At 38.4% G+C, this 15,882-nt stretch overlaps 1 protein-coding gene across 1 annotated transcript; it reads left to right on the forward strand.

Moving 5' to 3' along the window:
• Positions 1–3,573: 3,573 nt before the first annotated feature.
• Positions 3,574–15,653, forward strand: SPTA1 (spectrin alpha, erythrocytic 1). The gene is made up of 9 exons (XM_008074553.1): positions 3,574–3,607; positions 3,769–3,880; positions 5,540–5,591; positions 7,562–7,749; positions 11,832–11,885; positions 12,275–12,421; positions 13,145–13,351; positions 13,858–13,958; positions 15,349–15,653. Exons 1-9 carry the CDS (start codon positions 3,574–3,576, stop codon positions 15,651–15,653), a joined length of 1,200 nt encoding a protein of 399 aa, XP_008072744.1.
• Positions 15,654–15,882: the final 229 nt, after the last annotated feature.

Here is a 15,882-nt window from a genome sequence, read left to right on the forward strand (position 1 = left end):
TCTATTATCTGTATATTAACTGAAAAATTCAGAAATAGCTGCTGGAAATCCTTTTTAGGTAATCTGAACATTTTAGTGCGTTGAAAAAGGTCAGAAAAACATTCTTACTGAGCAGAATGTAGATTGATAGGACTATTTTTAGACTGATTGATCAGTTATACAGCTGCCTTGACATAGAAGCCAGGAAAATGTAGTGGAGGAGGTAGAAGGTGGAAGCTCTCCTCTATATGATAGAACTAAAACTGACAGGCAGAGGTCAAGGTTGTCCTTGCGCTTGCTCTCCAACTCAAATAAAAAGAACACTGGACCTATTCTCAACCTTTATCAAACTTCTCTAAGTGGAAGACCTTTTATACATCATTGAACCTTGATTTCCCCATTTAGGATATAGGGTAATACTACCTTTCTCTCCTACCTTTCTGTGTTATTACTATTAAAAGAGATAATGGATCTAAAAATGAACTATAAACCACTAAGTTCGAAATAAATATAAGGTATTAAAATGCTCTTTCCAATGGTGACTTCCAAGTCATCAGATATTGATAATAAAAGGGAATTAGAACAGTCAGTGAAATTACTGGAGCCGGGCTTGGTGGCTGAGCCTGTAATCCCGTGCCTTTGGGAGGCTGAGGTGAGTGGATTGCCTGAGCCCACGGGTTCGAGACCCGCCTGGGCAGTGAGACCTCATCTCTACAATAAATCAAAAAATCAGCCAGACGTGGTAGCACATGCCTGTAATTCCAGCTACTTGGAAGGCTGAGGTGGAAGGATTGCTGCAGCCCGGCAGGTCGAGGCTGCGGTGGCCGGGAGCGGCCACTGCACTCTAGTCTGGGCCACAGAGTGAGACTCCAACTCAAAAAAAAAGAAAAAAAAGAAATTACTGATAACTCCTAGAACATAAGAAACATTATACTTGCAATAAGTTAAGGCAAGGAGTTAGGGAAATTAGGAAACAAACATACAAGGAAAACTTGATCAGTCTAGATTCTTAGTTTATTTCTACTCTATTGAAAAACTTAAGAACTACAGAAATAACTCAAGTGAAAAATTAAATCAGTTAAATCAGCAACATCCATGTATGCATTTTAATAAGCTCTTCCACATACTTATTCTGTTTCTTCTGAATTTTCAAACTGCAAAAGGTTTTGTTGTCTTATTTTCTGATTATGAAATATTTGTAAAATATTCAGTCAATCCATAATTTTATGAAAATAATATGAAGCACTTGGTAAGTTTCTGTATCCTTCCTGGATAAGGACTGTATAAATTTTCTCTACATTGATCTATGTTCATACTATTTCCTTCTTTCGGTAATATAGACAACTCAGAATTATTCAGAGCATGTGGATAACTCCAAACAGTAATATAGAGACACATCGATTCATGCCAAGGATGCAAGCTAGAGGATAGAAAATGGGTTTAAGACAGGTTTGAAAAGCTTCTGGCATAAAATCAAATATAAGTAAAGTTAAGAAGGAAGTGGAAAGAGACAACACCGTCACAGAGATAGCTGGTGTGGTCCGCAGAAGCTTGAAGTTAAAAAGATAAAATGGATAAGGGATCGAACAAATTTGTTTGGTTTATTCAATCATTTTTCACCCGTCTACTCAACACCTATTTTTTGCATGTTTAGTATGCATCCGGTAGAATTAGAGCACAGAATTTAGAGTAAGAAATCATATAATTGGCCGGGCTCTGTGACTCAGTCTGTAATCCCACACTTTGAAAGGCTGAGGCAAGTGGATTGCCTGAGCCCACAGATTCGAGACCAGCCTGGGGAACTTGGTGAGACCTCATCTCTACAATAAATAAAAAATTAGCTGGGTGTGGTAGTGCACACCTGTAGTTCCAGCTACTTGGAAGGCTGAGGCGGGAGGATCACCAGAGCCCAGCAGGTCAAAGCTGCAATGGCCGTGAGTGTGCCACTGCTCTTCTGCCTGGGCCACAGAGTGAGACTCCAACTCAAAAAATAAAGAAAGAAAGAAAAGAAAAGAAAGAAATCATATAATTGAAAACTACCCCTTGCCACTTTTGCAATCCAAGAATGGATATAACTTTAAAAGTCATTCAGTCTCCGTATTTTTATATAATGAAAGACTGAACCAATTTCACACAATGAAAAAATGCCAGCACCAGGGCTTTTATCTTACCTCTAACTCCCAAGCCCATTCATCCAATCACACAGTCCCTACTGGTTTTAGTTCTGTCCTTTTAGATTGCTGGCCCTGCAAATATTTAAAGACAGACATAATTTTTATTCTCAAACTTATTTTCTGCTAAGGGACTTTACCAAGAAAGACAGTGATAGCTTTTTTTTTCTTCCCTCCAGGCTGAGGAACTATTCATGGAATTTGCACACAAGGCTTCAGCTTTCAACAACTGGTGTGAAAATGCTGAAGAGGACCTGTCAGAGCCTGTACACTGTGTTTCCCTGAATGAGATTCGGCAGTTGCAGAAGGACCATGAGACCTTCTTGGCCTCCTTGGCAGGGGCTCAAGCAGACTTCAACTATTTACTGGAGCTAGACCAACAGATTAAGGCCTTAAATGTGCCCTCCAGCCCTTAAACCTGGTTAACAGTGGAGGTCCTAGAAAGAATCTGGAAGCACCTACCTGACATCATCAAGGTAACTTGGGGCACAGTAGAGACTTCCTTTGGCTATAGCAAACATGGCCACTAAATTTATTATCCAAGTTAGGGAACTTTTGAGAAAAAAAGAACACTATTAATAATTATACTGGGATAGCAGTCATGGAACAAGATTGTCTAAGAAAATTAAAAAACATGTTCACAACAGATGTATCCTATTCCCCATAGTTTGGACTGTTTCGTGCTTCTGGGAGTTGAACCAATGACTCAGGGAAGCAAATGGAAGCTCTGGTTTGGTTCTCATGATGAGTTATGCAAAATTCATGAGGCTTTGTGTATATTCGCAGAGTCTATGTACCCCCTTTATTTAGACTGTTTGCTATTTTATGCACACCTCCAAAAATGTTTTTCTATTTGCTTATTTTTTAAAATGTTGTCTCTCTACAATAACATTCATTTTTTTTGAGTTTGGAGTCTCACTCTGTCACCCAGACTGGAGTGCAGTGCCCGCTCCCGGCCACCGCAGCCTAGACCTGCTGGACTCCGGCGATCCTTCCGCCTCAGCCTTCCTAGTAGCTGGAACTACAGGTGCGCGCTACCACATCCAGCTAATTTTTTGATTTATTGTAGAGATAAGGTCTCGCCAAGTTGCCCAGGTGGGTCTCAAACCCGCAGGCTCAGGCAATCCACTCACCTCAACCTCCCAAGGCACGGGATTACAGGCTGAGCCACTGAGCCCGGCAATAATGTTCATTTTTGAAGCTATGAAATATAAAACAGCTTAACAGAAAAATCCCACTCTAATATTACCACTTTAAGTGGCAACTCTTTCTACTCAAGGCAACTTTAAGTTGCTTTTAAATTAAATTTAAATTAAATTTCACCTAAAAAAAGATTAACAAGAGAAAAGATTTCCCTCTATTAGTAGCTTATTTTTTACTGGGCTTGGTCTTAGAGACTTGACCAGTACTTATGGGAAGCGTCATGAGCTATCTTCACACTTTGGAGGTGAGAAGAGGTGGGCTGTATGAAGCATGGACACATAGGCACATGCCTGTGGAAGACAGCTTAGACTTTAGAGAAGGAAGATATGCAGTTGAGTCTATAAACCAGTTTTTTTTTTAATATCAAAGAAAGGCCTTTGGTGTGAGCCCCACTGTCTGTGATTTGGGGTTTTAGGAACGGGAGCAGGAGTTGCAAAAGGAAGAGAAAGACAGGTCAAGAACTTTGAGATGTGCCAGGAGTTTGAACAGAACGCCAGTGCCTTTCTTCAGTGGATCCTGGAGACCAGGTGTGTAGTGCTACCTCCAAACCTATGACACCTATGCCACACATGCCATTTGCTGTAGGGGTGAAATATGTGTCTGAAGGGAGAGGATAGACTCCTGTAGTATGTGCTCTGGCCTAAAATCACCATAGCTTGTCTGTGCTTTATATTTTGAATGGATGGCTTTCTGAAGCAATCCTTGCAAAACCAAAAAGTAAAAATTTCATCCTGCTTCTCATTATGTACCCTTCAGTATTCTCACTTTTAATCCTGTTGCCTGTACCTTCAGGCCAATATTATAACAATCCCTCAGGCTTGCATGCAACATTGCACTTTTCAAAGTACTTCCATATCCATTATTTCACTTAACTTTCAGAGCAACCTTGAAAAGTATAAAGAGCAGATCTTATTACCTCTGTTTCCAAGTGTGGAAAAAAGTTCAAGTAGATAATTTGACTTGCTCAAGATCACATGCATTTACTGGCACAATCAGAAGCAGAGCCTACTGTGAATGCCTAAAATGAAGCTATTCTGTTGCCTGCTGCTATAATGAGAATCAAGTGAGATAATATATGTTAATGGGGTTTATTAAAAACAAAATATTCTGTACATGAAGATAACCTTTGTCTCATCTTCTGGAGTCAATTTCCTGGAAATGAAAAGATGCAGAAGATGTAATATATTAGAATAATGATCAAAGTTGAATGACTATATCCAGTAGGTGGGTCAGACTTGTGGTGTTTTGAGGGTTAAAGTGGTGGTTTAGACAATTCCATGATATAGACTGCTCCTACATAATCACTGACAAGGACAGATAAGATGATGAACAGAAGAAAATTCTGTGTCATGTCTAAAAATCATCTGACAGAAGGCACAGAAGACACGAAGCCCACCTGTCCTACCACTCGTTTGGTCCCTTTATCATACATTTGGTCCCTTTATCATACAATGGCAGTGTGTACACTGAGCATATCTCTTGACGTTCTGAAACAAGGATATTTGTGGGAGGCTCTGAGATGCCCATAGTGGGTGAGGCCTTGACAAAAATGGGTGGACTGGTTCATATTTTGTGGCTACAAAGGATTTAGATGTTTCATAAATCTGAAGAAATAAGATAATTGAAGTAATCCATGTTAACTTGTGATTTCCTTTTTCTCTCACGTGATTGCTGTTCCGGACCTCCATGTCCAGGGCTTACTTTCCGGATGGGTCCGTATTTTACATTGCCATGTTTGTTTTGTTATATTATTCTGGAAGAATTATTTTAAATGACTGCAATGCTGAGTTATCTTCATCCCATTACAATCTTGTGATGCTTTAATAATAACGTGGATTGAAAAGGAGACACTCAGTATTTTCTCTCTGCCCTACTCCTTATTAGATGGAATCCTGCCTACTTTGCTTAAGTGTATATTTGAAATAAGAACTAGGAAGGACACGTGAAAACCTTCTCCTAGGCAGAGAAGAACGAGGGCATGATGTCTCTTCTCATCAATCTGACAAGTTGCCAATATACAGAAGGGTTTGGTTGTGAATATTTGACTCTATGAAACTTCATTTTATGGAGGCCACATAACTTTGGAAGAAGTAGAAGCAGAGAAGTATAGGGGCTTTGAATAAGTGTGTTTATGTGAAATATTGACCTGCCACTATGAATAACATTTCCCTTTGGTTCTTGACTAGATCTTTGCTTAAAGAGACAGGAACCCTGGAATCTCAGTTGGAAGCAAATAAAGTAAGTAATTTAAGTTAGCAAGTTGTTTGTTAGCTGATGATCTTGCCCAAGTTATAAAGAGTGCAAGAAAAAAATACATAAAGGTAACCCTGCTTTTAAGTATGCATCCCTAGTCAAGCAGCTAAGGCTGCAGTCCCAATCCTGCCATCAGTTTGCATGTTAACCATAGGCCACAACTTCATGACTATGGACCTTAGTTTACTTAAATCTCTGAACTTCAATTTATTTATCTAAACAATGGAATCAATGTATGCATTGTAGAGTTACTGTAACTATTAAGTAAAGGAGCAAATGTAAAAGCTCCAAGCCTACAACCTGAAACATTGGCAAAATTCCATTATTATTTAATGCAGTAAGTGGATAAATTGAATCTAAATAATGTCTTGACAATTGAGTGAAGCAATGGGTAAGAACAGTGTTTCTCAACCTTTTTTCATTATTGTGTTTCCAGAAAAAAATTAATTAAATTTAATTTCTTCCTGAAAAGAGAAATGAAATACTAACAAGTAAGATATCAAGTACTTTTTATTATTTCTTCATCCCAGTTAAAATGGCTTTTATATATAAAAAAAGAAATAATGAATGTTGGTGAGAATATGGAGAAAGGGGAATGCTTATACACTGTTGATGGGAATGTAAATTAACACAACCATTATGGAAAACCATTTGGAGTGTCCTCAAAACACTAAAAAGATAACTACCATATAGTGTAGCAGTTGCACTACTGAGTATATCCAAAAGAAAGGATATAGTCACTCCCATGTTTATTGCATCACTATTTACAATTTTAAGAGTGCCCATCAATGGACAGATGGATAAAGAAAATATGGTATAAACACACAATAGAATATTATTCAACCACATAAAAGAAAAAAAATCCTGTCATTTGCAGCAACATGGATAGAACTGGAGGTCATTACATAATGTGAAGTAAGCCAAGCACAGGAAAAAAAAAAATGACATGTTCTTACTCATAGGTAGGAGCTAATAAAATGTATCTCATGAAGATAAAGAGTAGATTGCGTTACCAGGAACCAGGAAAGCTAGGAGAGAGAGGAAGATAAAGAGAGGTTGATTAATGAATACATATAGGAAAACAAGACTTAATATTTGAAAGATCAATAAGGTGGCTATAGTTCACAATAATGTATTGTATATTTAAAATAGCAAGAAAAGAATAACCCAAATATTTCTAACACAAAGAAAAGACAAACATTTAGGGTGATAAATATTCCAATTATATTTTGATATTTATAAATTACATGAATGTATTAAATTACCATATATACTTAAAAAATATGTACACCTATTATGCATTATTGTAACATTAAATTTAAAAAGGATATTAGGTAGATATAACCTTTAGAAGGCCATAGCCTTGTGTTATCTAAGATTTTTTCCACTGCACCTCACTATTATCACAACCAATTCCCCTTCCCCTCCTTGGGGAACAATACCCTTTCATTGGGAAAGCATGAACAAAACACAAAAATCCTGCATAAAACGTGCCCAGATAACAGGAGCAACCTGTGTACATCATCCCAAGCTTATGAAGGAGGTCCAGGAGTGAACACTGTCAGGAATATAGGTGAGTCTGAAAGCTCAGCCACAGTCAGTGGTATAGATGAGACCCAGTACAGATCACTGGGAGCCCATGATGCTTGGATCCTGGAAATTCTACCCTTCTTTATCTATTGTATTTGTGTAACTACTAACTCTTAGATTGATATATTACAGAATATGAGAATGACAGGAATCATCTCACTTAAACTTCCCACCATTTTACAAATGAGAACTGCAGGATTTCCTGCATAGTTTATTTTTCATAGAGGACATGAATATCGTTGAAAACAATTGAAATGCAGCAATTAAGGGATTCTCAAATTAATCAGCTTCTTATCATCTCTTCCGCCATTAGGTTGTGAGCTGATAGCCTATAAAAGCCTTTCTTATTTTCTTTTGTTTCCCAGAGAAAGCAGAAGGAGATCCAGGCAATGAAGCGCCAACTGACCAAGATTGAGGACCTGGGAGACAACTTGGAGGAGGCTCTGGTCCTTGACATCAAATACAGCACTATTGGACTGGCCCAGCAGTGGGACCAGCTGTATCAGCTTGGGATGCGGATGCAACACAATCTGGAACAACAGATCCAGGCCAAGTACTTAGAGCCTATGGCCAGGGCAAGGAGGGGCACAGGTGGTATAAGGTGTTAGGAGCTTATCTAAGGACTAGATCTGGGGCACTAGTTAAAAGAGCTGCTTCAGAGATAGTACACTCACCCTTCTTCATAACAAATATTCTCTCTCTTATTGCCCCCAGAATGATTGTCCATCTTTTTCTTATTTTTAAAAATTTATTTTATTTTAAAGATGTGGGGTACAACTAAGGATAAGGTATACAAGTGGTCATCATACAGATAAATTTGGGCCTCCCTTTGGTCCCCACTTCGCCTGATTTCTGATCAGGTACCCTTATTGATGTTATGTGTCCTCTCCATCCTCCCCTGACAGTATGCTGCTACTGTCAATCCCTTTCTTATACTATTATGATAAATGTTCAGGGCCCACTTATGAGTGAGAGCATATGCTACTCAGTTCTTTGTTTCTGTGATAAATCACTGAGTATTATAGACTCTAAATCTGTCCAAGTTGCTGCAGAGTTCATAATTTTGTTTTTTTTTATGGCTGCATAAGATTTCATTGTGTATATGTACCACATTTTTTTATCCAGTGCAGTTTCAATGGGTAGCATGATTGGTTCCATGTTTGTGCTATTGTAAACAGTGCTGCATGAAACATGAGTGTGCAGGTATCTATTTTACAGAGTGGTTTAGGTTCCTCTGGGTATATTCCCAGAAGGCCCTTTTCTAGTTCTTTTAGGAATCGCCACACTGTTTCCCATAGAGGTTGAACTAGTTTTCATTCCCACTGGTATTAAAGAATCATTCCCTTTTCTTCATATCCTTGCCAGTATCTTGTTTGTTTGTTTTTTTCTTGTAAATGATAGTCATTCTTACTGGAGTTAGGTGGTATCTCAATGTAGTTTTTGTTTGTTTGTTTGTTTGTTTTTTGAGTTGGAATCTTACTCTGTCGCCCAGACTGGAGTGCAGTGGCCGCTCCCGGCCACCGCAGCCTCGACCTGCTGGTCTCCAGCGATTCTTCCACCTCAGCCTTCCGAGTCGCCGGAATTACAGGCATGTGCTACCATGCCCGGCTGATTTTTTGATTTATTGTAGAGATGAGGTCTCGCTGCCCAGGTGGGTCTCGAACCCGTGGGCTCAGGCAATCCACTCACCTCAGCCTCCCAAAGGCACGGGATTACAGGCTGAGCCACCGAGCCCAGCTTTCAATGTAGTTTTGACTTGCATTTCTCTGATAATTAGTGAGGCTGATTTTCGTGTGTCTGTTGGCTGCTCATCTTCTTTTGCCCACTTTTTAATGGGGCTGTTTGGGTTTTGTTGTTGTTGTTGTTGTTGTTTTTCATTTTAGCACATTTGAGTTCTTTGTAGATGTGAGACCTTTGTTGTATATGCAATTGACAATTTTTTTTTTTTTTCCCATTCTGTGGACTGTCTCTCCACTTTATTGATGGTTTAGTTTGCTTTGCAGAAGCTTTTCAGTTTGATGAGTTCCCAGTTGTAAATCTTATCTCTTCTGGCATGGGCTTTAGGGATTTTGATGAGGAATTGGTTGCCTATTTCGATATCCATAAGATTCTATAATTCTTAGCATTTGAGGTTTTATGTTTAGGTCTTTGATCCATTTGGAGTTGATTTTTGTGTATGGTGATAGGTAGGGGTCCTGTGTTAATCTTCTGCAAGTGGTCAGGCAGTTCTCCCAGCACCATTTTCCAAAGAGGTTCTTCTATCCCCAATAGTTGTTGGTGGAGGCTTTGTCAACGATGAGTTGACTGAGAAATTGAGGTTTTGATTCCAAAATCTCCATCCTGTTCTATTGGTCTATATGCCTGTTCTTGTAGCAATACCAGGTTGTTTTAACTATAGCCTTATAATAAAGTTTAAAGTCTGGCCATGTGATACCTTCCATTTTGTTACTTTGCTAAGGATTGTCTTGGCCATTCATGTTCGTTTATGTTTTCAAATGAATTTCTGTATTGTTTCCAGGTCTGAGAAGAAGGCTATTGTGAATGGGATTGTGCTTTTTATTTAGTTTTCTACCTGCTTGTTGTTGGTGTATAAGAATGTGAATTTCTTTTGCACATATAATTTGTACCCTGAGACTATACCAGTCTTTTATCAATGCAAGGAGATTTTTGACAGATTTTCTTGGATTTTCAAGGTATAGTATCATATTGTCTGCAAAGAGTGACTACTTGACTTCTTCATTTCCTATCTGATTTTCCTGATTTTCTTCTCTTGTCCGATTGCTCTAGCTAGGACTCCTGACACTCTGTTGAATAGGAGTAGTGAGTATGAGCAGCCTTGTCTTGTAGTGGTTTTCAGGGTAAGTTGTTATAATTTCTGTCCATTTAGCAATATGTTGGCTGTGGGCTTATCATAGTTGGCTCTTACTATTTTAAGGCATGTTCCCTCTATACCTAGCTTCTCTAGGGTTTTTATCAAGAAGAGATGCTGGATTTTATCATTTTTCCATATCTAATGATATAATCATGTCATTCTTATTTTTACATCTGTTGATATATTTAATTATATCTGTGGTCTGGTGGATATTGTACCAGCCCTGGATCCCTGGGATGAAGACTACTTGGTCATGGTGGATGATTTTTGAGATGTGTTATTAGATCCGATTTGCTAGAATATTGTTGTGAACTTTTGTATTTACATTCATCCAGGATATTGGCCTATGGTTTTCTTTCTTTGTTGGATCTTTACCTGGTTTGGGTATCCGTATAATATTAGCTTGATAAAATGATTTGGGGAGAGTTCTGCCTTTCTCAATTGCCTGAATACTTTCAATAGGATTGGTGTCAGCTCCTTCTTGTATATTTTGTAGAATTCCAATGGAAATCCATCTGGTTCAGGACTTTTTTCATACATAGTTTTCTTATGACAGTCAATTCTCTAGGTTGTTATTGGTCTATTTAGGATCTCCATTTCTTTTTCTCTCAACCTTGGGAGGTTGTGTGATGTTAGAAAGTCCTCCATTTCATTTAGATCATTGATTTTTTTTTCCATACAGATATACACAGTAATCTCTGATAATCTTTTGTATTTCTTCACGGTCAGTTGTGACTTGATCTTTTGCATTTCTGATTGTGTTTATTTGAGCTTTCTCTCTCTTTTTTCTTGGTCATTCTGGCTAGGGATCAATCAATCTTGTTTATCCTTTCAAATAACCAGCTTATTGTTTTGTTGATTTTTTTTCCCTGTGGTATTTTTGCCTTCTATGTCCCATATTTGAGCTTTTACTTTAGTGATCTGAATTCTTCTGTTGAAGTTAGGGTTTTGCTTTTCCAGCTCTCTTAGGTGGTTTGGTAGGCTGTCAACTTGTTCTCTTTCTATGACTATTTATTTTTATAGTGAAATCTATTTTGAGATAAAAGACAGTACCTTTATCTCCTTGACTCTATTAATCATCTGTCTGGATAGCTATTGTCTCCTCTATCCAATTTCTCTGAGGTCCTTCACCATCTATGTGATCTTTTCTGAAAATATTTCCTTTTGTAAAGTTTTATCTAAAATATGTCTAGAATGGAAGAAATCATTCCAAGTGTGGTTCAGTGGGGTAGAAGAACAGACATTCATTATTTACTAGATAAATTAATTGTATCACAGCAGTTTTAAGTCCCAATATCTTTTTGGCAGCATTTTTATCTAGATGAAAATTCCAAACTTTTTCTGTAAAAATTCTGATGGTATATAATTTAGACTTTTTAAGGCAAACCTTCTTTTTGGTAACTCTTCAATTCTGCTGTTGAAGTAAGAAAAATCAGCCATAAATAATTTGTAAGAGAATGAGAGTGGCCCTGTTCCAATGAAACTTTATTTATGGACACTGAAATTCAAATTTTATGTAATTTTCATGTTTCAAAAAATATTATTCTTTTCTTTTCAACCATGTAAGAATGCTAAAACCACTGTTGGCTCATGGACTCTACAAAAACAGGTGGCCAACTAGATCGGGGCCATGGACCATCGTTTGCTAGCTCCCGAGCTAGATGTGTCAAATAGAAAATTGTCCATTAAAATTTTTCTCATGTGACGTGTCTTCTTCTATTCTGCGTTTTATATAAAGGGTCAATTCATGTTTTTCCTTTCAGGGACACCATAGGTGTGAGTGAGGAAACACTAAAGGAATTTAGCACAACTTATAAGTGAGTATCATTGTATAGTTGACTGTTTATTTTCCAGACCATTCAGAATGAGCCTACAAATAACTACTATTCTTTTCACTTCATGTAGTTTGGTGGGATCTTAAATAAAGATATAGAAATGTTAATTCAGTCATGAATTTTAATATAATAATTCTGAAAAATTATTGGACTTTAAAAAAAAATGAATATTTACTTCATGCCCAATGTTTTGTGCATTTCCCTTCATTCATTAGACTAAAAAAAGTTCAAAGACACAAGCAGGCTTTTTTGTCAATTCTCTGACAACCTCACAGCATATTAATAAACCTCCAGTTCATGCAATAAGACATGTTTGTCTCTGTTCTAATATGGTTTTCTATTGAGCTGGATAACATGTTTTTATTCTTTAGACACTTTGATGAGAATTTGACGGGGCGCTTGACTCATAAAGAGTTCCGGTCCTGCCTGAGGGGTCTCAACTACTACTTGCCTATGGTGGAGGAGGGTGAACCTGAGCCCAAGTTCGAGAAGTTCCTGGATGCTGTGGATCCAGTGAGGTAGGAGGAAGACCAAAGGTTAGACCACAGCAGGGATTGGGGCTTGTGGGGAGAAGCACAGAGAGTGAAACGATCCACAAAACAAAATTAGCATGGAAATGGGAAGATAAAAATACCATAAATGGATTGGGCAGCTTTTGATGCCCTTTCAAAATTAGCTCAGTAGCAAATGGCAGTAGCTCTGCAATTTGCCCAGTTCATTATTTGTGTTTGATCTACACCTTTCATCTGGTTTTGAGGATGGGACTTAAAAGAAGAATCCTTTCATACATGTGAGGTCTTCAGGAGACATGTGTGATTCAGAGGCTAACACACAGGGATGAGGGTTGGTGTGTGCTTGTGGGGGTGAAGTAGAGTAATAGAATGATCAAGGTATTGCTAGGAATGAATTATTTCTAATACCATGGATCAAAAAAGACTATAAGATATTTGAGGTATCTGGAAACTGGTGCTGATTGAAAACTCCAAAATACTGAAAGATTCAGACTGAATGATTCATGAGAAAACAGAGTCTAGAGCTTAGTAACCAGTATTTATTTGACTGTAAGAAGATGGGGAGGGGTGTCAAATAAACAGCATAGCCCATAGTCTCAGAGAGCATAGTTGAAAGAGGCACTTGGGAAATCTGGTTTCCCTCTGTCTCTGAAACACTGAGTAGGATGAGAAAGGGACCTTGCTTCTCTGTCTTGAAAGGTCACAGCTCCTAATCTTTTTCTTCCACAGGAAGGGCTATGTCTCACTGGAGGACTATACTGCATTCCTGATTGACAAAGAGTCAGAAAACATCAAGTCCAGTGATGAAATAGAGAATACTTTCCAAGCCCTGGCAGAGGGCAAGGCCTACATTACCAAAGAGGACATGAAGCAGGTCAGATGCCAGTTGCTTTCACTACTATGTTCTCATGATCATCTGGATATTGGTCATCTCAGGTCTGGTTGCCTACTTTGAAAACCCCCATCCACCCACCCATTTTATTTTCCTCAGACTTCCTCTTGCACAAGATATCATTTGAATTGGTCACCACTTCATTATGTTTTGAGCCAGCTCAAATGTCTCTTGTGGTTCTCTACTGACCAACAGAGTCAATCCAAAATCTGCAACTCAGTTTGTAAGACTATTTTGTCTTCCTATTTAATAAGTCAAATTTAGGGAATTAGATTTCTAGAATAGTCAAAGTGGATGAGCTCTATTTTTTCAAGAAAGAGTTGAGGTTAAAATTGAATTACTCACTAGAAACTATAAATATATGAGAAAAGTGTGTCATAGAAACAGGACTTGTTTAGTCTTTGCCCCAAATCTTCACCTACTGCAGCTAGGGAATATTGGAAGCCCCAGGGAGCCAGCTATTTTGAATCCCTGTAACTATATCTTTCTCTTTTTATGTTTTTAGTCCCTAACCCCAGAGCAAGTGTCATTCTGTGCCACACATATGTAGCAATACATGGACCCACGAGGTTGAAGTCATCCAGCAGGCTACGACTATGCTGGCTTTACCAGTTCCTACTTTGGCAACTAATAAGCAGCTCCTCGTGGACCGTATAGAATCTTAGTGTGGTGGGAAGCATTGGTAGAATTAAGGGGACAGGCAAATGCGGAGGATAAAAATATGGGTGTGTGTGTGTGTGTGTGTGTGTGTGTGTGTGTGTGTGTGTGTTTCATTTATTGCAGTACCTTAAAAAGATCGCAAAATTGAGAGGTAGAAGAGATTAACAGAGTTGGAGGAGAGGAAGGTATGAACCTATTTTGTATGCTATTAATCACTGCAGAGAGGTACCAAGTTCTCTGTTTTTAATTTGTTGTGAGCTGTATGCCTTCATCATTTTGTTTTGTTCTGATTATAGAATAAAATATTCTTTGCATTTTTTTAATTACAGGGAAGTTAAGTAAAATGTTCTTGACCCAATTGAACTTCAGTATTTCTAAGACTTGTACATACCATCATCTAAAGATGGGCAGCTAATGTACTGTAAAGATCCACAGTACTGTAGATAAATAAAATCCAAGGTGATTTACAAGCAATTTCTTTTTAACTTTATTGTATGTTTAAATTCTTACATTTGAAAATGAAAATATTTGGTATTCTCAAAAAACCTCAATATTCTAGTCTATAAAATGAAACCACACAGAGATCAGCATAATACCTATTTTATTCCTAAACTGTCTCTTTTTAAACTTTACAGTTATAGTATATGTAGTATATGTTATTACTCTCAGAATGACTCTCAGTATAGCAGGGCTCTCTTTTGTCCTCTGGGCTCTTGAATTTTCTCTGAAACTTAACTGTGAAAAAAATGAACATATTTAATGTGATAATATAATACTTCTATACCTTATTAAAATATGAGTTAGTAGAATTATTTATGAAATTAAGAATTATGAAAATTAAACCAAAAAAAAAAAAACAAGCGATGACGCTGGCTCTAAAAATTTTCAGACCAGATTTGGCCTGAACAGGTTTAAATGATGGCATTCTGATCTGACTTATATAAGGCAATAGTGTCATTTTCTGGTGAGCATTATTACATCATTTCTATGCTGTGTGTAAAACTGTTAGTATTCTGTACAAATAGTCCCCATCTCTCAATTCATGAATGTTGCCACTTGATTATTATGTTGTGTCAATATCTTCCTCTGCATGGAAATTACTCTTCTCCCAGTTGAGGACAAATCCTGTCAAGGGAGCCATTTTTTAAAAAAAAATTGGTTAAATCTAAAAGCTTATCCTTGATGCTAATAATATACAGGTATTTGGGTGATGTTTGCTTGGTCAAATACTACAGACAGAGTATAACAAAGTATTTTGAGAGTGCATGTTTACAAAATGTCTAAATTGTCTGATTATGAGTTACCAAAAATGGTTACCGTTGGAAAAGGTGTTACCCAATAGGGTGAGCCAAAATGACTATTGTTTAATATGTTTACCAAGTATGGAGTCTAAAGATATATGTGCTGAAAATAACGACAAACATAATCGACGACGCAGACAGCTTCAAACTGTGGCAGCTGAGGCTAGGGGGACGAAGGACCCCCACCAGCCAGCGGTTGTTAGGGCTCACAGCGCCGGTAGCAAGTCCCGCGATCTCTGCGGGATATCTCCATGGAGACCGTGACGTACACAGAGACAGAGGACTGCAGGAGGCTGGCGGACCGGAGCGGGCTCCTTCTGCTCTGCCGCCCGCTCATGCTCTTTCCTTTCCTGCGCATAACCTCATGGTTTCTGGTGTGCTGTGACCCACAGTGAGCAACGTGGGCAGACTTTTGGGCCGGCCGGGGCGCTGGGGCCAGGGGCAGCCGGGGCCAGGGCCGGGTGGGGCGGGGCCGGTGGGGCGGCCAGGGTTAGGTATACAAATGGACATTTTGTACGTAAAATTTGGTCCTTTCTCTTTTCCCTCAATGCATGCCTGCACACATACCCGACCACTTCAGACACTGGGTGAAATGAACCAAATTTGCTAACTAG

The sequence above is a fragment of the Carlito syrichta genome, unplaced genomic scaffold, assembly GCF_000164805.1.
Source record: "Carlito syrichta isolate Samal-C Ts95f unplaced genomic scaffold, Tarsius_syrichta-2.0.1 Scaffold316483, whole genome shotgun sequence".
Classification (NCBI taxonomy): domain Eukaryota; kingdom Metazoa; phylum Chordata; class Mammalia; order Primates; family Tarsiidae; genus Carlito; species Carlito syrichta.